General features: G+C 40.4%; 2 protein-coding genes across 2 annotated transcripts in view; one reads left to right on the top strand and one right to left on the bottom strand.

Moving 5' to 3' along the window:
• LOC109029937 (uncharacterized) overlaps positions 1–2,951 on the top strand; it is a 35,702-nt gene extending 32,751 nt beyond the window's left edge. The window contains exon 5 of the mRNA XM_019040656.2: positions 380–2,951. Within this exon, the coding sequence (XP_018896201.1) occupies positions 380–590 (211 nt within the window). The 3' untranslated portion in view covers positions 591–2,951. The remainder of the gene's footprint in view (positions 1–379) is intronic.
• Positions 2,952–13,634: 10,683 nt separating this feature from the next.
• Positions 13,635–20,558, bottom strand: LOC109029906 (uncharacterized). Its single transcript, XM_019040610.2, has 3 exons — positions 17,501–20,558; positions 14,668–14,980; positions 13,635–14,165 (listed from the first exon to the last, which is right to left on the bottom strand). Exons 1-3 carry the CDS (start codon positions 18,154–18,156, stop codon positions 13,650–13,652), a joined length of 1,485 nt encoding a protein of 494 aa, XP_018896155.2. The 5' UTR covers positions 18,157–20,558; the 3' UTR covers positions 13,635–13,649.
• Positions 20,559–20,765: the final 207 nt, after the last annotated feature.

Raw genomic sequence — 20,765 nt, 5'->3', positions numbered from 1 at the left:
CAAATCAATGCACCAAAAGGAAATAAGCTCTTTTCCAGGTTTCCTATTGTTGAAATCAATTTAGAGAGAGGAGCAACTACAAATTGTATTACATTTCGCCATATGGGACCACTTTTTCTGGCTCCTCTATAAAAGCACCTTTCTGCGCACGGGAACCAATGGCATGTATGTTGTTTCTAAAATGAGCCAGAAATAGTGGTTCCATAATGCAAAATGTGGTCCAATTGATGGTCATGGGATTCTTCCAAGCAACTAACAAGCAGATCGCTAGGTTGCCAAACAACTTGGTTCCCAATCCGCTAAACTCGTTCCCTTTTGCTCTATGCTGTAGCATGATCGAGGACTGCAATTTTTCATGTGATGGTTTGATCTGTTACAGGTACAAGACGAAGCGGGCTCAGCAAGAAAAAGGCCTCCACGTGGAACACCATTCGGCAGGGAGCGTGCCCGCACCAAGACGAGTCACCGTCCCGGTTCTGGTTCGAGACGGCAAACCGTGCACGAATTCGGGGAGCAAGACCGACCAACTGGTTCTCCCGTCCTACACGCACCCTCTCATGCACCCCCAGGTCCCCCGAACCTGGTGGTAGGCCAACCGAACAATTCCGTCGGGTCAACCGAACGTTCTGCCGCCGACTGCCCATAACACTGTATCAACTATTCTGCCGTGCTAAGGAAGAACGCCGTATGAACACTCGAGAGTTGCCAAATTTCCTTCGATAAAATGTTTATTTTTGAGGCAAGCTATGAATATTTTCCCTTGAAATTTTCAGGAACTTTGAGTGAAATTGCGATCAAAATTATCTGAAAAATTAGAAGGAAAATATTCGTAAGTTTACCAGAAAATGTGTGTTTTTTCAAAGGAAATTTGGCAACGCCTGAAGGTTCATACGGCGTTTTTCCTTAGCACGGCAGTATTTTAGTGACCTCTTACCATCAGAGACATTGGTTTCAGTAAGGGGCGTGGGTGGATTTTTTTTTCAATCTCTTCCTCCTCAAAATTATTGCAGCGTTCGTTAAAATCCGAACCTCTGATCGACAAGAAAGGACCAATTAGGACAAATTATATCTATTTCGGATGAACGTTTTGTTGACTCAAAAATTGTCCCAATACGCCCGGCAGCGTGGGAATTTCTTCCGGGCGTTGCCCAAATGATGTGCAATCGCTAAATTTTATTGTTTTTTTTTTTTTCTTATTTCGTTTCGTTGAATTTTTATGAATAAAATTACGGTCTTACTTTTGGAGGCATCAAATGTCCACCGTAGACCGGTTAAGCTAGATTGCCTGATTGTGTGATAAAATTCGCAAAATTTACATTGATTGATTCCTGAGAAAGCGCTGAATTTTTGCACAATCTGGCAGTCATGCTGTCAAGTTTTACAATTAGCTGTAGCTTTTTGAAGATCTCAACATTGTACAGGAAACGACCTTCGATTTTCCGGTGAGTTAAGCAAGCAATTATGTTCTGTTTACCCGTACTTTAGAATTTAAAGTATCTCATAATCCAATTGCTTCTTTAAGTTATTATTTTATCAAGGGCAAAACTGGTCCTCAAGGGAGTCGAATTATTTCTTGTTATTGTTTTTTAATTTACCTCTATAAAAATCTATGTTGAGAAGGAATATACGGCAATCTCAGGCACGATGTACAATTCGTTGAACTGAAAAACGAAGTAGTCACTTTTATTGAAAGCTACGAAGGACTAATTAATGTTTTTGTACTTTATAGCTTCGGACGAGTTTTGGAGTGTAATTTAAAATTTTGTACCTCGGTTAAAAACTGTTGCAATATTTTTGAAATTTTCACGAATAAGTATAGTGAGTATTCTCATTGACATAGTTGACATGACAACGTATTTCGTTATTCGTTATTTTCATCTACTCTATATTTTATCAATAATTTATCTACACCGTAGATAATGAGTAAGACGTCTAGAGAACGCATCAATTGCTCTCAACATATTTTTCCTAACAGTAGGAGTGCCGTCGACGCTATCAATTCCATACGGATACTCCGAATCCAAGCTACTTTTCCAAGTACTTACCTGACACGTTACTTCCCCGTGTTCTTTTCTATGTATATTAGCTGTCGCCAAAAATTGTAAATAAGGATATAGGATTTAATGCAGACACATTATAAACTTCCTTGTGAAAAGTTTAGAACTGTTGTTACCTGATTTTGATTCACCCTTTTTCCACTTGAAGAAATGTTCGAGACAGATATGGAGCCAAAGGAGGGAGTCGATACCCCCCTGAACTGAGAATTCCCCCTTCAAAAAGAAGGTATTTGATTCGATTGCCTAGGATTTTTTTACGTTCGGTATAAAACCTCCCCTCCACACGCATCGAAAGATGTCTGGCTAAACTTCTGGCATGATCTCTAAAATTTCCGTCCGGGTCTTAAAATTACTGGCTGATAAATGAAAAGTAAGTCCTATGGGATACGCAGAATTTTTGCACTAAATTTTTTGGTCTGTCATGTAATATACAGCGATGCCAAAACATGTCTAGTATTCCTTTTTCGTATGCGATTAAGTATTTACTCTTCCATTTGCTAAGTAATGCAATCAATTGTGATAATTATTCTAGAAAATCTGCGAAATTTGGATAAACTCTTCATCTGAAGGCTATTATATTTTCAGCATTTACAGCAACATTGATTTCGAGTGGAAAATTAGTCGACAAATTCTTTAGAATAGTCTTTTATGTCTTTATCGGTAAAACTTAAATAAAAATGTTGCATAGAAATCAATGTACCTTTTTAATTTATTTTTGTTTTTGCACAATCGGCTGAACTTTTTATACCTGTTAACGAATAGAATGTGCTTGTTCTTTCTTTTAACTTTCAATAATAGATTTATCATAATGAACTGTATATAAATGATTGTATAGAGATTATTATATGAAGTTGTTAATACCTAAAGATTAAAGTGTGTATTATAACAAATTTGCTGTATTCGTGTATTTCCTTTTTTTATCCACACATGAGAAACATATCAAGGCGAGGATTACAGAACATTAAATTGTACATTCTCCTCATGAGTGAAAACATTTGTTGTAAGTAAAAAGAGGGATCAAAGAATTTCATCTTCTTCATATCGCACATTTTATGATAGTAATTTGCATACATTATTCACATTAAAAAAATGAAAGTATTTTTACACTCAAGAGGGCATGTTATGTTATTTCCAATTTGAAATAAGAACTATATCACAGTTTGAAATAAATAATAAATTTTCGCTTTTAGAAAGCATAGAAAAAAATATTCAGACGACTCTTTGCTTTTATGGTTTAGATCAACTGGGTGTATCCCTTTTTCTCCTTATCAAGTCCAGAGCACCAAATAAAGAAAACATTGTTTCACGTATGGATATCAGAGGAACCACGTTTCTCCTTAAGTAGGTAATGCTCTTCACATGACATGAATAATGGCAAGATGTTATCCTAGTTTTCTGCTTCAGTTCAGATCCAAAAAAAAAGTTTCAGGAAGAAAAAAGTTGGCAAGGTATTATTTTCAAGTGCATCGAAATATGTGAGGTCACGAAATTTTTAACTCCCAGAACCTCGATAATTCTCATAATTTAGAAGGCAAAATTGAATGTGCCTTTATAGGGCTACTCTTTAAAAATCTCAAAACTAAAATATGGTGTTAACAGAAATGATTTAAACTAAAGGCTCTAATGACCAAACCTTATCCCCTTATGAGGAGCAAAGAAGAAAAAGTGGAAAAATGAAGGATCATTTTAAAAAAAAATGAAAGGTGAAACTAAGTTCCTTGTTGAAATACATTGGATTTATTACTACAATGCTCATAACAAGAGGGGTGATCACTTATGGGAGTCGTCTGCCCTCCTATTGCCCAATCAAGTAAAAGTATGCACCTCATCAACCTAAAGCCCCGACAGGAAAACGTCAATCACAGCATTCGTGATAAAAGTCAATTTTTAGTAACTTTTTCAGCTTTTAATACTCATAAATCACCTTCCAGCTCATAAAAAGCTTAAAGCACGTAGAGTTATAATGGATATGAGTGAATGGCATGATATATAAGTGCTCTGAAGTCACTCAAAAACGGCACCCGTATCATTGATTTTGTATCACATTGATGTGTGACAGTTCTTCCTGGTTGGGCTTTCGGGTGTTTAGGCCATCAAATTTTCCTAAGAGCTCCAACTTTATACGACACTAAAATTGAACGTAGACCTCATGCTTGCATACTTTCATAACATCGATTATTTTCCTCTATAGCCCATTGTGGAATGAAACCAAACTCGGAGAGGAAGTAAGGGGTCATAGAGACGAGATCTGACAATGAGAATGGAATACGTGGATCGTTTGATACAAATACTTTCCTTTCATTTTTAACGGAGGAAAGAGGCATACTAATCCTTGGAGACGTACCTACTTACGGCAAAATTTACCTTTCAAAACACTTAGAATTTGTTTGATTATTATTCCTCAAGTCAAAAATCGAGGCTCGGCTAAGCTCTTACTTTAACGAACTTTTTTAACAAGCTACTGCTTGTTGCAAAACCCCAAATAAATTTCAAATTTCAACCAAGGCATTCTAGAGGTGAGCACGTGAAATTGTTGCTTCCAGAAGGTGTTTTAGAGTTAAACGCGGGTTGCGGAAGTTTGTTCTAGGGGTCAGAATATGTTTCAATAGTTCCCCCAGTTGGAGTTACAATGAAGTTGTAGTGTGGGTTGAAGTTCCCTGTCGGAATCATTTTTCGCCCAATTTAACTGTGCTCTACAAATACAACCTTCATTGCCAATGTAACAATTTTTCTACCTTGAAGGGTCCAAGATCTCTCAGACTGGAATCTTTTGAAATTCCCATTTTACTTTAATTTGGGGGTTCTTGGCGCCGCGCCGCGAGCATTTTTCGAGAAAAAACTGGAAAAAGGGAAGAAGTCTCATTTTGACCCACAAAACATAGTAGCTTGGTTGCGACATTCTGTATTATCAGTATCCAAGCAAAGTTTACTTCTTTTCTTCTCACAATCGTTAGGTAATACGCCTACTCACACTGGAAAAAAAACAAACAAAAAAAAAAAAAAACGCCGTACTTACGGACTGCATAGACATACCGTCCGCATTCCGGGTTCAGAGGCCAAAAGTTCCGGGTGTAGCACGCAGAGCAGTCAAAGCTACGGCTCCAGCACCCGGAACATTCGGCCTCTGATTGTGAGCCCGGGACGGACGGTATTTCTATTTAGCCCGTAATTTTTTTTCAGTGCAGATTTGTTGTCAATTTTTTTCGATCCATCCAAAAAAAAATTAATTCCCCTCGTGAATACATTAAAAATACATTCGAGGAAGTGTGAGAAATGATGAGCGAGTTTTCCTGCTATGCTGGCCGGGAAACTTAGCGTAGCACCGAGCGATTGCCCCAGGCTCGGCTCGAGATCGCGAGCAAGGAAGTATTTCGTCCAACGCAGCCGTTGAACAATGTCGCGCTCGAACAATGAGAGTAAAAAATGATGGCGAATCTATGTTTGCTCAGCGATAACGAATTTCATTCTGCCAGCTGTCATTAGAAGCTCAGATAAACCGACCTCGGATTGCTTAATTGATATAAATATCCCGCTGACTGGCGCTACAAAAACGCCTCTCGCTCGGGATCGCTCCAATCCACCCAAATTGTACGTGAAAAGGAGCGCAGGAATTTTTCCAAGGGATGGGCTCATCTGAAGTTACCTACCTCCAGAACGTCAGTGTTAGACCGCACTTACCTCTGAATAGCAGCGCCTGCGCCTGCTTGACTCCTTCCACCCGCAACCCTCTGATTCTTAGGGTTAAGCCATTCTTTGCAGAAACGATTTATCAGCTTTGCGATGCAACTCAAACTGTGCAACTTAGTGCATCAAATGCAATTAAAAGATATGACGGTCCTGCTGTAATTTTTATCCCTGAAATACACCATATTTTTACTCATGTTTCAATTAAAATTATTAGCATGTACTTACTTTCCGATGGTGAATCTGCAAAAATGCGCATGTCAATCTGCGGCGTTGCATACTTCCTGACATACTTCATTTTCTACATGGAAACCTACTAAACGTCATTTTTAGAAAATTCATTGATTTTTCTTATCTTCATAAATAATATGCTGTAAAAATTTCAAGCCGTGATGTAGTTTGGGTCTCCATTTAGAAAATAAAATTTTAATGGAGATTTCGAAACACCACAACCGAGATAATATTTTTGCAATTTCACTGTCGTTTTGTTTTATCGGTTCTCGACGAATATACTTCAACCTGCAATATCTTAGTGGCAATAATCTAGTACTAGGCATTACGTTTCCTAGAGAGCATATTCGTCTAGACAGCGCAGTTTCCACTTCCATTCTTCTTTCCCGCTCGGGCGCGACCCCCCTCCCTTTCTCAATTGTCTTCCAATAATACTGGAATGGTCCCTAACGAGGCAGAGAAAAATTGAAAAAAAGGGACTCCATCTTTTCCTCCCCCACTAAATGTTTGTCAGAAAAAATAATTTTTAGGCCCGTTCATAAAATACGTGACGCTGAGAATCGAAATTTTGCTACTCTCCCGCCGCCTCATAGCACACCCGCAACCCGCTACACAGGTCTACCTCACTCTCAAAGAAATTGTGTAGCCCTTTGTTCGATTCGCCCAATTCAAATTGACTTTTTGCGATAAATTCTGGATGAAAAATTGCCACACCGCGTAGATTTTCCACTCAACATTTTCGAAAACCAGGCGACAGGGGGTTGACGGACCGCATACTACCCAAAGGGCTATGACAGACAGCGCTGGGAAGCGGCCCTCATATATTTATGCATGATTTCGAAAAGTCCGTGGCACGCGCCGACTTCAGTGTAACGTACATAGGTTGACGGCTTTAGTGTAACGTACACAGGTTCAGGTCTCTCTCCCCTCGAGAATGTTACGTATTTTGTGAGCGGACCGTTACGTATTTTGTGAGCGGACCCTTACGAACTGACGTTTTCCGAATTCCAAGGTTACAAAATTGACTGAAGCAATTCAATTTTTCATAAGCATGTACGCGCGCAATTTTGTCTAAAATTTTCCTGACTTTTGCATGAGATCAGAAGACAAATCAGTGAAATTTTTAGTTAGAAATGTGCAATATTTTTCGATAAAAATGCAATTTGCGAGGCACAATTTAGCAATTTGAAATACAGTTACGTTCTTTCGTGGGGGGGAATGACGAAATGACTGCCAAAAGACTTTATTCTTTCAATTGGCCTCCGGCAACGGTGTCCAAGCGTGGCGCTGAGAGGCGGAGTTTGGAGTCAGAGTCACGCACTCGGCGTTACGTTGCGCGACTTCTGTGCAAGTGTAAGTGGATGGGTTGTCAATTGTCAATTATAAGCGCTAAGAGTAAATATTTGCTCGCGCCGATAACGGGCCCGAGATACGGCTCTGCCCGGGAACGGTGAACCGTCTCCAAGCTCACCCGTCCGTCTCTCATTGTTTTATTTAGAAAAATTGCCGATAGAACCGTCTTTTTTGAACATTTTGCTTCCCTGTGGCGCATGGCGCGGCGTTTCACGCTCGCCTCAAGGTTGTCAACAACGTGATCGCTTGACGCGATCGTCGAACGGTGCTCGTCACCGAAAAGAAACTTTAGGTTTGGAGACGTGACGCGTGGGCTATTACGACCGTCCGTTACGGCCTTAATCGGGCTGCTATATCGTCGTTTTTCGGACGAAGGAACGTAACTTAATTCCAGGGTTACAAAATTGACTGAAGCAATTCAATTTTTTACAAGAATGTACTCTCGCAATTTTTGTCTAAAATTTTCCTGACTTTTGCATGAGATCAGAAGAAAAATCAGTGAAATATTCGTCGTTTTCCGGACAAAGGAACGTAGCCTAATGCCAAGATTTCAAAATTGACTTAAACAATTCAATTTCATACCTGCACAATTTTTGTTTAAAATTTGTCAGATTTTTGCATGAAATCAGAGGAAAAGTCAGTGGAATTTTCAATAGGCAATACCCAAAATTCTCGTGGTTAAAGTTCAATTTTCGCCGGGAAATCGAAATGGAGTCACATTTTTTCGTGGGAGAAACGACGATATGCACGGTGAAACTGCAAAAACGGGTATCTCTTTGCGGTGTTTCACTCCGCTCCTATTTTATTTTGGCAAATGAAAACGAACAGGGCCGGGTTAAGGGGGTGGCCACATGAGCCGCGGCCCATGGCGGCAAATCTAAGGGGCGGCAAAAATTTGCAATTTTTTAAAGTGTAGGTATAAAAGAATCGGATTTATAAAAACAAAATTAGAAACGAGAAAAGGCGACAAAATCTCTCATTTGCTGAGAGTATAGTAATTTCAAATTTTGTCGTCTTTCAGTGATACAAGAGACAGCACCTTTAATTAGTCGAGTTAAGAGAGAAACCAAACACGCAATTTGGCCTGGAACGGCGCAACTTAGAGAGAAATCATGACGAGGACATGAGATGGAAAGGAGAAGCCCTCGGCGCGGCGGTCAGCATGTAACACATATTAGCGCCTACAAGACTGCACGAATACTTCACGCATTGCATCAAACACAGTGCGGTCACTGCAGTCAGCGTGAAACGGATAGCGCCTACAAGAATGCATGAATACTTCACGCATTGCGCCAAAGACAGTGCGGTCAGCGTGAAACGCTTAGCGCCTACAAGACTGTCGGAATACTTCACGCATTGCGCCAAACACAGTGCAGTCGGCGCGGCGCGGCGGCGGAAGTTTAAATCATTAAACTACACTTATTTGTTCTTTCATTATTTTTTCGTTCATTTCTTATGAATGGAAGGCGTTGTCCACACAGAGATAGGTTTACGGAACTTAACTTTCGCGCAAAGTTCCGTGAACTTTTGCTAGTAATGTTGACAGGACTTTCGTGAAAAATGTATCCAACACGAGTAGATAAACGTGTCTTATGCACCCCTCCCCCTCCGGCACGTTCACTTGATGGTTTTTATTGATGTTTCAAAACGAATGAGAAGGGGGCGGCAAAATACAGGCGGCCTAAGTATAGGTAAATCCTGCCCTGGCCAACATTATCGCTTAGAGTTTGCGCAGCATGTTCTCCACTAGGAGGAAAATTCGGAGAGTTTTCAAAAAATGACGTTGAGTTTTTTCCATTTATGATCGATAGGTATTCTACAGCATCGCAAATCGAGTTACGCGTTTTTGCAGTTTTATCATCGATATAGCCCGTGCGTAACCGCTCTCAAACTTTTGGAGCTTTTTCTCAAGGAGAGTTCATTGATTACGTCACATTCAAACGAGGACATAATCTCAACAAAATTATGAGGAAGCGGAGGGTTGTCAAGAGGATGCAACATTTTCTTGATGGAGGAAGGGGAACAAATTTTGGACGGACCTCAAATAATTCTGTGAATCTGTTCGATCCTTCGAAAAAGGTCATTTAAAATGCAGGGCCGCCCTATTCAAATGACCTCTCTGTGTTGAAATTCATAGACCTCCTTCTCATCTCATCACCTAGCCAGCCTGATATTCATGAAGCGCACCTTTGCCGGTACCTTGCAATGGGTGGCTGTCCTAGCCTGACAAATTTTTCATAGACAAGCGCAGAAATTTTCAACTAAGGAGGGGTTATTATTGAAAGGCCCCGCCTTCAATTTGCTGGTTAGGCAAAAAATACTTTTACCTTTCAAGTATGATACACGTTCATTGATCGTACTTTGCAGAAATGAGTCCTCTTTGAAGCTGCATTATTATACATCGATGGCTGGTGTGTAACCACTTATCTCCGTTTGCAATGCTGCTACTTCTTGTCATATACTTTATTTTCTCTTCGAAAAATCAGTCACATGAATTTCTTGAAAATGTCTAAGATTTTTCTTCTCGAAAAACAGAATATTCTGTAAAAATATCAAGCTATAGATTCGGCTTGTTTCTCTCCGAAAAAATATAATTAGAGTCGAAATTTTGAAAAATCGCAATATTTTCGCACTTTGGCCGTCGATTTGTGCTATGTGTGAACTTCCTCTTTTAATTCGCACTTTCTATCATAACTATTTTAAGTGATAATTTTTCGTTTTGAAAGTGTCTGACCCGCACTTCCTCTAAAATGCCCATTTATATAGTAAACCAAGAAAATATTGTCTATATGTATTGGATTTCTTAATCAAACATTTCTAATTTTCTCGATTAAAAAAGTAATTAAAATTATAGAAAATAAATGAATAAAATAATAAATTATTTTAAGAGATAAAGTTTGCCCATAAAATTTGCAGGGAATATTAACTGTAATAGGATGTAGAACAATCACTTTGCAAGAGACTAATTTCATTTATGGGTATCTTTTCACTTTTGCATACAATTTTCATGTGAACGTCACGGTTGTTTTCTACAAAGAAAAATTGAATTGAAAATTGAAACTATATTTGCGAAAGTTGGCATGGATATTCAGAATTTCAAACTCCAGCCTCAACTTTTTAACATAATTATTATAGTCAGTGATTCATCATCCACACTGAAATAACACTCCTTATTGGGCTGAAGCAGCTTCGGAGAATTGGCAACTGTTCATGATTAAATTTAAGTGACGTCAAATGATGATAAAACATAGGCCTATCGAATGAGAACAAGATACATGCTTTTATACACAATGCTGTCAAATATAGCAATAAATTCACTCAATTTTACCCATGATAAATAGTCAAAGTCAATCAATTCTCAGGAAACGTACGGCAACAATCATCCATCCACAGCCGTAATTTGCAGGCACCGAGCAAACAACCAGATTAACAGATTATGATACCGGCTTTCGCAATGATCCTAAATTTGTATGCTTTTCACCTAGTATCCAATTACTATTTTGTAAATTATCATAGCTTTGGGTTTGGCATCCATAGGAATGTTTGTCAGAAAGAAGTAGCGGGTAAAGTTCAAAGGAAGTTAGTTTATGGCTCTTACCTCTTTTTCCCCCTCTTCTCCTTTGCATGTTGTATCTCCATTTCATCTTCTTTTTCCTTTTCTCACCAATCAGAATCGCGGCCTCTCCACAGCTTTTTAACGTTTTTCGCTACAGTATAATTATCTCCTCAAGTTTTCATTGAACAATTTTTTGCCCTTTAGAGATTTTAGCGACTTATACCTTGAACCCTGAGGTCCGATTTTTAAATGGTCAAATTACCTCCTGGCTTTGACGGGGTTTCCCTCTTTTCCAATGCGGACTTTAAAATGATGGTGTTGAGTTAACTCTCCAACAATAATAATTTACAAAATTAACGATTTTACGTGACAGACTCCAGAAAAGAGTCAATATTTCCATGAGAGCAAAAATCCTGGAGTAAATGAAATAAAACTGAATTGAATGTATGCTGCTTGAGGCTGATGGCATCATTAGGGTGGCAAAATTCGTCCACCACTTTGGTTATGGTGAATCTACACTAGAACTTGACAAATTATCCTGAAAAACTAGTTTTATTTTAAATTCTTGCCAAAAAAACAGATCCACTGCATCTAGAGACTCCACAAAACCATAGTTTCTTCCTAAAATATATTTCAAAACCCCTGGAATGAAGTTAAAATCATCTGAAGTATTTTAAATGTACTACCGAATTATTGTAATCGATAGGTCAATTTTGAGCACGGATAAGTTTTTGCGTCCGTATACAGTTCTATAATAGTATTACAGTTGTAGGAGATTCGTACGGAATAACCATCTAAAATACGCTCGTACGCGTAATAGATTCCTATTGTGTCAAAAACATGTCATGAAACCAGTATCTAGGTAAAACCCATCGATATACCTCGAACCTTGATGTTCGTTCACTTCCGCTATAGATTCACCTTAATATCCGCGCTTTTCTGAAGATTTTTCCAAGTTTTGCCAATGTAAGCAAATTATTCCCCCTCTCTCAACATCCAGTTGACATAGTGACTTAACACGGGGGCACTGCGCGCGACTATCCTCAAGAAGGTGGTTATTATGTTGAGAAAACAAGTGTCTAATGGAGTAGGTAGCGGGGCTATTTTGGAGTTGGCCTGATCCAGAGTGCTCAGAGCCGGAGTGGTTTCTCAAAAGGAGCCACTCCTGACAGGAGTCATTCACACAGGAAGGGCGATTGAAAGCACTCACTCAGGAGTCAAACAGTCGACAAGTGCATTCGAAAGCACTCGCATTTTTCAGGAGTCATTCACTCGTCTAGTTGTTAATTGTTGCCGCAAGGTAATTAACTTTCGAGACGCACTTCCCAACAGTGTATCAGTTCGCTCTTGCAAAATTATTAGCGAAACTCATTTAAAGTACATGTAAACATCGACCGCCGGGTAACTTCTTTCTTTCACGTAATTTATGATGGAATCTGTATCGGTAGTTTTTCTTTTCTCAGTTTTGAGCGTAATGCTATTTTTTTTAGTCAATCCTTGTTTCCAGGAGCATTCCTAGTTTGTTGTGTTTAGCTATAATAGGTAAAACAATGCTTGTCCTTGATAATCCTATCTTTCAAAAACCTTAGCGCTGTGCAAAACTTCTCTTCAAGAAGTAACTTAAAGTACCGTTAATTATAATTATTACTATTTTTGGTGTGGAAGTTAAAGACAATTCTGCCTTCAATGTTTGAGGTAGGCCAAACAACATTTTCGAGTACAAATAATTTCCTATGACATGAGTCATACTTTACCTCGTCTGCAAATCTTACCTTGCAGGCAGCGATGTCTTCAAACTTGATAATTTTTGTGTAAACCTTATATTTCTTCATAAAAGTCATAATTTATAATAAATTAATTTACAAAAAATAAATAACTCCTAAATTTCTATGAGGAAGTAGCGCTATTCTAGCAAACATTCAGACAACATTGCCATGATATGGGAAAATTTCAAATGAATCTCCAGACATTGCCGCTTCGAGAAAGAGGGAATTTTCTGAGATACTTGGGAAGGAACACTCTCCCTATAATTTTTTAGAGCTTCATTAGCACTTTAAACTCAAGTATCTTTCAGAGTTGCGCAAGGTAAAGTATGCATTCCTTCTCTAAAAAACGAAGCCTTTATCCGAGGAGATTCAGCAAAGATCAAATACTCATACAGCATTCATCCTTAGCATAGACTACAAGAATGGAGAAAAAAGTGGGTGGCGGCAAGTTCAGATTTGTTTACAAAGTGATGTAAGTGGGCACAATACAGCGTCAATATTCCTGAAGATCCGAAATCAAAAGTATTGAAAATGAATCGCAACGTCCGTTCTTTGGCATACTTCAATACAAATTAGAATTTTTCACACTTTTTGAATTATGAAGTTTTTCACACCAATTCCACCATTTTCGAGAAAATCGATACAAAAATTATCTGAACCCACCTACGTCATCGACGAAATCCAGGTTGTCCGAAATGCAACCACCACTTTCTTCCTCTAGCCAGAATCCTACGCTGAATGTGGGAGTTGAATGTGGCTTGAATGTCAAAATCATCGGCCCGCTGGCTGAATTTTGCGCGCGTCGAGCAAAATTCAGCAACGAGACTCAGCCACCATTGGATAATGTCGGATTAATATATTTGATACAAATATGGATGAAATTAACTCGAATTTGCGAGGTTTCAGTCGTTGACCGATGACTGCTGACTTCCATATTCACCTGCCAAATTCAGCGTAGGATTCCGGTATCTCTTTGGAAAACAAGAGCTGATACGTCACTCATCACGTTCCGCGCAACGTCGCTCCATCAGGCAACCTGATTCTAAACGCAACGTAAGGTTTCTGGCGGCGATCCTTGCCCAGCTCTCCAAACCCTTGATAGATGGACGGAAGCAAGTGAAACTGAGTGACGGTGAAGTACAAGTAGCCATCAGCCGCTATGATGAGCCTGCTGATGAAGTTGATCCTGGGGTCGTGGACGAAGTTCCTCGTGTAGCCGGTCGTGACGTTGTAGACCTCGATGCCGTCGTTCACGGAGTTGCCCTGGTAGACGTTGCCCTGCGAGTCGGCCGTGATGACGCCCGAGACGCCCTGCTGGCCGAGATTTCGCACCGCGGACACGATCTCCGAAGGGGGGGTGTTGTTGTTGCGCAGGAGCTGCGTCGGCACGCAGTACAGGAACCGTATCCCGCCCCCGGAGTAGTAGAGCGTCTCCATGTCCGGAGACAGAGTCACCCCGCTGACCCCGTTCTTGATGTTGCCATAACCGTAGATCTGCCCGGATGGGCTGTATAGCACCTGAAGACAAAGAATCAGACGTAAATAATGTACGTAAAAGTCGTTTATACGGCGCGCTACGACGCTCTGCGACGCCCACCCGACACAGGAATCTGTTACGGTAGAGATCCTCCATTTTTCTCAAAATTGATAATTGAAATTTTGCTGAGCGAATTCTCCATCTTAACAGCGCTCATCTTCTTCGGGGAACTTTAAAATGCGCCTACATAGGAAACAGCTGAGCGCCTCTCTAATGAGAACGTATTAAAGCTATCACCAAGCTTTGGGGGACGTCTGGTGAAAGGGTGGGGACAGGGGGTTTTAGAGGAAATGGGGGAGTGCCAACTTTCTGAAGGAATCTGGGAGGATAGGGGACTTTGGCGGCTGGGAGTCGCAGAGCGGCAAAGAGCTCTGTAAAAGCCGTCTCTGTGTATATATTAATGGTTTCCCGCTTGTTTTGTATGCGTGTTCAATACTCCCCAATATTTTGTCTCGAAATATAACACAATTGGTAAGAAAGTACCTGGTAGAGGGGCGCGCCATAGATGAAAGGGACGAAACCGGGTTCAATCATGACCGAGACATCATTCATGAGAACTCGGTAGGAGGTTCCGTCGAAGAGATTGAGCACGACGATAGCGTTCTGCTGCTCCGGGCTGAGGTCAGCGATGTACGCGAACTGGTTCACGAGGTCGAAGGTCACGTCGGAGAAGAACGAGACCGGAAGCGCAACGTTGGTCGGGAAAGTGTAGGTGCGAATGGTGCTGTTGGTGTTCAGGTCCACGGAGATGAGCTTCGTGCCGCCGGGAGAGGACCCGAGCAAGAGTCCGCCGTACCTGAGGGAAAGAGGAAATGGAAGCATAACGGGATATCTGCACTCGGAGAAAAAAACCTCGTGCGTGGGACCCAAAGTTAAGGTCATATGGATCTCTGAAGTTTTCGGATTGAGCATCCGAACACTTAAGGTCCATCTGCTGAGGTTTGGATCACACATCTGAAACTGCAGTTCTTACATCGGAAGTACTTCGGTTTTCACATCCGAAAAACTTCGGCTCTCACATCTGAAGTGTTCAGATGTAAGAACTGAAGTTTCAGATGAAAGAACTGAAGTTTCAGATGTGTGATCCGAACCTCGACAGCTAGACCTAAAGTGTTCAGATGCTCAATCTGAAAACTTCAGGGATCCATATGACCTAAACTTCGGGTCCCACGCACGAGGTTTCTTTTCTCCGTGTGTTAGAGATAGGTTTAAATCCTGCCAAAAAGACCTTAGGCTCCTTTAAGGAACAGAGTGCGAGGTTTCCACTACTCACATTTGGCCAATGAGTCAGTTGCGCCGGTCACAGAATCGTGTTTTGGTGCTCGATTCTCGCAGATGAGCTAAAGATGATAAGATCCGTCCAAACAGCAACTTTCTACTTTCAGTATTAACCCAGATATCGTGCTTTGAAAAATTCGGTTTGTGACGATATCCACCGCGGTGGTGAAACCCTTGGTTTCTTCCATCCTTCATCAATCAATGAGACACGCATTTGCACTGGATTCATCTGGGACTCGGATGAAAGCAAGGTAGTCGCTACCGCGGAAGAAGACGTTATAAACCGAATTTTTCAAAGCGCGATATCTTGGTTACCATAGAACGTAAAAAGTTGACATCGAGACAGATCTTGAGAAGTTCAGTTGATTTACAAGAATCAAGCATCAAAACACGATTCTGTGACCAGCGCAACTAACCCATTGCACCGCGAAAAATAAAAACAATTTAACGCACGTACATGAGCGTGAAGGAAGCCAAAGCGCGACTGACCCATTGCACCGCGAAGAATAAAAAAAAAAATTAATACATGTACATGAACGAAAAGGAAGCCAAAGCGCCTTCAATACTATTTATATGCAATCAGGACAAGCGTGGAACATGAATAGTGGTATCGAGAAATCTAAGGTAATTTGACAGGGCGCAGAGCGACTCCTTCGAGTAATGTCGCACACACATACACGGAAGCGTGAGTGAAGCCAGTGCAGTGCGCCTTCAGTATTTTAATGTGGACAATGGTAAGGCGCGAATATTTGTATCCTGGTCTGTGGCAATTTAGCACAGCGCAGCGTCGAGTTAGGTTAAGAGAGAGCGTGGAAGAAGACAGTGCGCCTTCAATATTTTGCTATGCAACACGGACAATCGTTGAGCACGAATAGTTGCATGCTGACGCCTTGACGTTGACCTATCACTCTATAGCACGATCATTTCAAGGTGTTTCCAGCGGTCCATTTTTCTGACATGCAGTCGGAATTTACGTTCAACTTTTTGCCAGTGAAAAATTTTGAGAGAAATACGATTAGGCCGCTGGTCTTCTCTGTAACTAACTTTTTAGCACCAAAAAAGATTGGCGAATTGAAGTCTCAATGGAGGTGCAAATCTGCTCGTAAGAATCATATAGGAAGGAAATTTTTGTAGGATCCACCATTAGTTTTTTGTCGAATAAAGGTTTCTTTATATGGCTACTTTGACTTTTATCGATTTTGATTTTACGTAATTGCACATTCAATGTCACTGATTCTTAAGAGAACTGATAAGCACTAATTACTCCTCGATCAAATAATGTTTTACTAAGTCAACGTATTTAACCCATTTTGAGAGGAATTTTTCGAAGGAAACTTATGTTGTGGTGCTTTAATTGAACTACTTTTTGCAATGTGGAACGATACTATCAGGCTCAGTTTGGGAACAACGTATGTGCCATTAGTTTCCCTACGTACGCAAGTTTTTTTACAAATGATCCAGAAATTTTACAATTCTTAATTGCAAATGAATGTCTGCCTAGTGGTCCGTTCATTAGGTTCGCATATAGTTTTTCATTTTGTTTAGTATGCAATGTGGTATTTGGAAACGATATTTTGCTGGGAGGGAATGATTATCGGCAGCAAAACCAATTGGACTTCCTTCTGCCAAACGAAACGCGAGACAGGTGGGAAAGAAGGGGTGTGCTCTTTAGTGGAGGGCTGTACGAATGAATGGGAATTATAAAGCGCCACTGACGTCAGCGGGAAGGAATTTGCCTCCGCAGCTCCGCGTGGTCCTCTTTAACTCATGAGCCCTGTCTAAAACGCTCTTTTCTCATGCCCATGGCTCATGAGCGCCGCACTCAGTTGACACATAGTTTCATTTATTTAACAGAATGTAAAATCCCGGTTTTCTATCTCTCCAAAGGGAATAATCACGCCCACTTTAACATTGTTTCTCATTCACCTCTCTAGAACACACGTCATCTTTCCTATAGTTCCGGTTGGCAGAAATACGTCCAATTTGTGAAAGCCAATTTTTTTTTGATTGACAATTTAACGACAAAAATTATTATTACATGCACCGCCCAGTGTCGAGAATCCAAAGTGTATCTTCGCTGTCTATGACGACAGTCTGGACGCTGAGGAAGTATTCGGTGTAACCGAAAGTGACCGGGAAGATCCCGCTGGTATCAACGGCACCACCAGGGGGGCTGTTCATCTCCTCATTGGGGTAGGGGGTGTCCGTCTCGAGGCCGGTGAGCTCGACGACCGCGACGACGCTGTTGTTCCCGAGGTTGGTGTTGTCCTGGTCGAACCCGGCCGGGTAGCAGGAGAACATCCGTCCTGAGGAGGACACCGCGATGCCGCTCACCCACTGTCCGAAGTAGAGGTGGACGATCTCCAGTTCGTCGGAGATGCCCAAAGGATCCTGGATGACCGGGTTCGTGTTGTTATCGCATGCCACGAGGGCAGGCAACAAGCCGAGAAAAAGTGTGAGGATTGTTGGACCCATCTTCTTCGGTTCCTGCAAAACAAAACCAAAAGAGGTTTTTCCACACTGCCGTGCTAAGGAAAAACGCCGTATGAACATTCGAGAGTTGCCAAACTTCCTCCGATAAAATATTAATTTTTGAGGGTAGTCATGAATGTTTTTCCTTGCAATTTTCAGATAATGTAGAGTGAATTTCGAATAGAATTCTGTGAAAAATAGAAGAAAAAATATCCACAGCATTTCTGGCAAACTTGCATTTTATCAAAGGAAATTTGGCAACGCCTGAGGGATTATACGGCGTTTTTCCTCGGCTTGGCAGCACAGCTTAGTAGCATGGGCAGAGTGGAGAATTTGCAGGTACCGAAATTGTGTAACTTTCAGACTTAAGCACGAGGGCAACCTTGGCTTATAAATTGAACAACTTTAGGAGGAAATATGACAAAATAATCTAATCTGCTGAAGCACATGTGTTCAAACGGAAAAAGCCGCCAGATGGTTTGAGATACATGACGTCATCAGGGTGAAGGCATAGAAGGCGAAAAATAAAATCAGATGATAAAAACATATACCCTGCAGGAAATCGATTTTATGTAAAATTTGCATCATTCAACACGAAAAACATCCTTAATGTTGAACAACTGATTTTACAAGAGTATATTAACATTTGAGGACAAGATATATGCATTATGCATGTAACATTCAGTGGACAGCCCGGTTGCTGATCGTCGTAAATTAAAATAACTAACTAACGAACTATATTTATCATGCGAATCCTTTTTTCCCCCAAAATTTCGTTCCGTCTTGTAAAAAGTAGCTCAGGGTGAGCCTGTAATGGCTAAAATATCAAGGCATTTAGTATACTTTTTCTTAGTTTTGGTCTGCTTAATAAAGAATGACAGTGAATAAAGTATATAAATATGTTGTATACGTACCGTTTGAACCGCTGCAAACGTCCACGCTCTCGACTTCCGTTCGAGCGGCTGTATCCAAATTTTAAAAAAAACACTAGATCTCCTCGAAAGTTAGGCGGAAAATCTGATCTCTTCCTCGTCGTTGTTCTACGTGCCCTATTTTTCCCCGACGACCTTATATTTGGAACGCATGTTAAGTAATAGCTCTGTGTAAGTGCAGTTTTCTCAATCTGTGTTTATTTTCTGACACAATAGCTGTCATTGAGCTAATGTCTTTATTGGATTTTAGTTTTTGGTCGTTGCAGTCTTGGAAGAAAAGAAAATTGTAGACTTACGGGTCTCTCATTCCTATTTTGCTCTTTTTACCCGTATTTCCTGTCTTTTGTTCTGTGTCAGTTAATCTCCATTTCAATCTTAGCTTTATATGCCAGCTTTGAATATGAGTTCTGAGGGTGTCCTTGAAAAATATACTTAGGTTTCGCACGTTAACATGAAGCTGTATTATGTCTTTCCACCGTCTTAGCGCCAAATTTTTTAAATACCTAAAAACCCATGCAGCGTATTAACCTAATGAAAGAATATTCATGAATAAATGAGATTAAATATGTATGCAAGAAGCTTTAGGTGTTGTCACTAGATAAAGTGTAGTTTTTAATGTTTCTCAGAACTATGGATTCTTAAGTAAAATTCATTGAACCTGTGGATCCTTAAAATTTTAGTCGATTTAGAGTTAAGGAGGGACAAGAACTATCCGTAACTTTTGGATAGATTCATTATTTTCAGCTAATCCGTAGATTTCAACGAGTCTTTAAAATACGATTTTATGACATAGTCCGGATTGAAATCACATGAATATTGAGACCGCGGGAGACTGTCCTTGGGTTGACGACGAGGGATCAGAAACCACAAAAGAAACATATTTGGATATAACTATTTCATCCTCGTTTATTGAATAAAGAAAACTTTTGCGAGAAAAAGTTTACTTCAAAGACTACTTCATGTTATGTTAATTTGATCAAAATTTGGATATTTTTAGAGGGCACAAGAAAAAAAACACGTAGCATTCTTTAAGGAAATATGTTATTTTCTTCGTAAGCTTGGCACCTCAAAGAGACTTTGTCTCAGGCTTGAAAAGCAATTTCCCTCATTTTCATGGAACAAAAGCATTCAAAAAGTAAATCATCCTACCTGAACCATTCATAGAAGCGCCTTTCAAGTGCCCAGAAAAAGCTCACTTTAAAGCTCTTTCGGGGAACAAAAAGTAGAAAACCGCCTTTTACAAATCTTCAACCACTAATGCCACGTTACCTTGAAAACCCCCCGAAAAATTTCAACACTCTGATAATCTTACCACTTGGAAATAAAATCTGGCAATGCTTCGGGAAAATAGAAGAACACTCGGTGGGAAAATAATGAAAAAGCTAACGATTATAAATGAGGCTCGCGCTCTGTAGCTTCGTAATTATGATGCTCTTTAATTAAGAGCTCTCGCTTTGGGTACCTTTTATGCAGTTTACCGGCGGGATTTTTCATCGGTAAATGAATAGTATTGACTGCTAGTGTTTGTATAGCGATTGTCATCATATTTAGCAATATTAAATGACACACACAGTTAAGCACATTCTTAAGTGAGTTGATTTTTGGAAGAGCGCAGGTCGTGTAATGATCTTAATGAATATCCTCAATAGAAATCAGTATCTACGTTTCATCACAGAACCTCGTCTTATTGGTTGGAACCTCCCCCCCCCCCAAAAAAAAAAAAAAAAAAAGTAAGCTTATGTATTCTACATACAGTAGACTCTGGATTATCTGGCTTCGTATTATCCGGACTCTGGATTATCCGGATCGATTTTGCAACCATGTAACTACGTACGCATTCCGATAAGTGAGCGGATCCGCGAAGAAGCGGTCGCAAGGCTTATTGGCGCCTGCAAGCCT

Source organism: Bemisia tabaci, chromosome 3 (assembly GCF_918797505.1).
Source record: "Bemisia tabaci chromosome 3, PGI_BMITA_v3".
NCBI classification, from domain to species: Eukaryota; Metazoa; Arthropoda; class Insecta; order Hemiptera; family Aleyrodidae; genus Bemisia; species Bemisia tabaci.
Note: the sequence above shows the minus strand (reverse complement) of the source record. Positions and strands in the feature narration are given on the sequence as shown.

Coding starts and splice junctions, on each gene's coding strand:
- LOC109029906 (XM_019040610.2), bottom strand. CDS start 18,156: ATGCTGTGGATATTTTTTCTTCTATTTTTCACAGAATTCTATTCGAAA. Junction 14,981..17,500: donor CTCGACACTGGGCGGTGCAT/GTAATAATAATT, acceptor TCTTTCCCTCAG/GTACGGCGGACTCTTGCTCG. Junction 14,166..14,667: donor ATGGCGCGCCCCTCTACCAG/GTACTTTCTTAC, acceptor CTTTGTCTTCAG/GTGCTATACAGCCCATCCGG.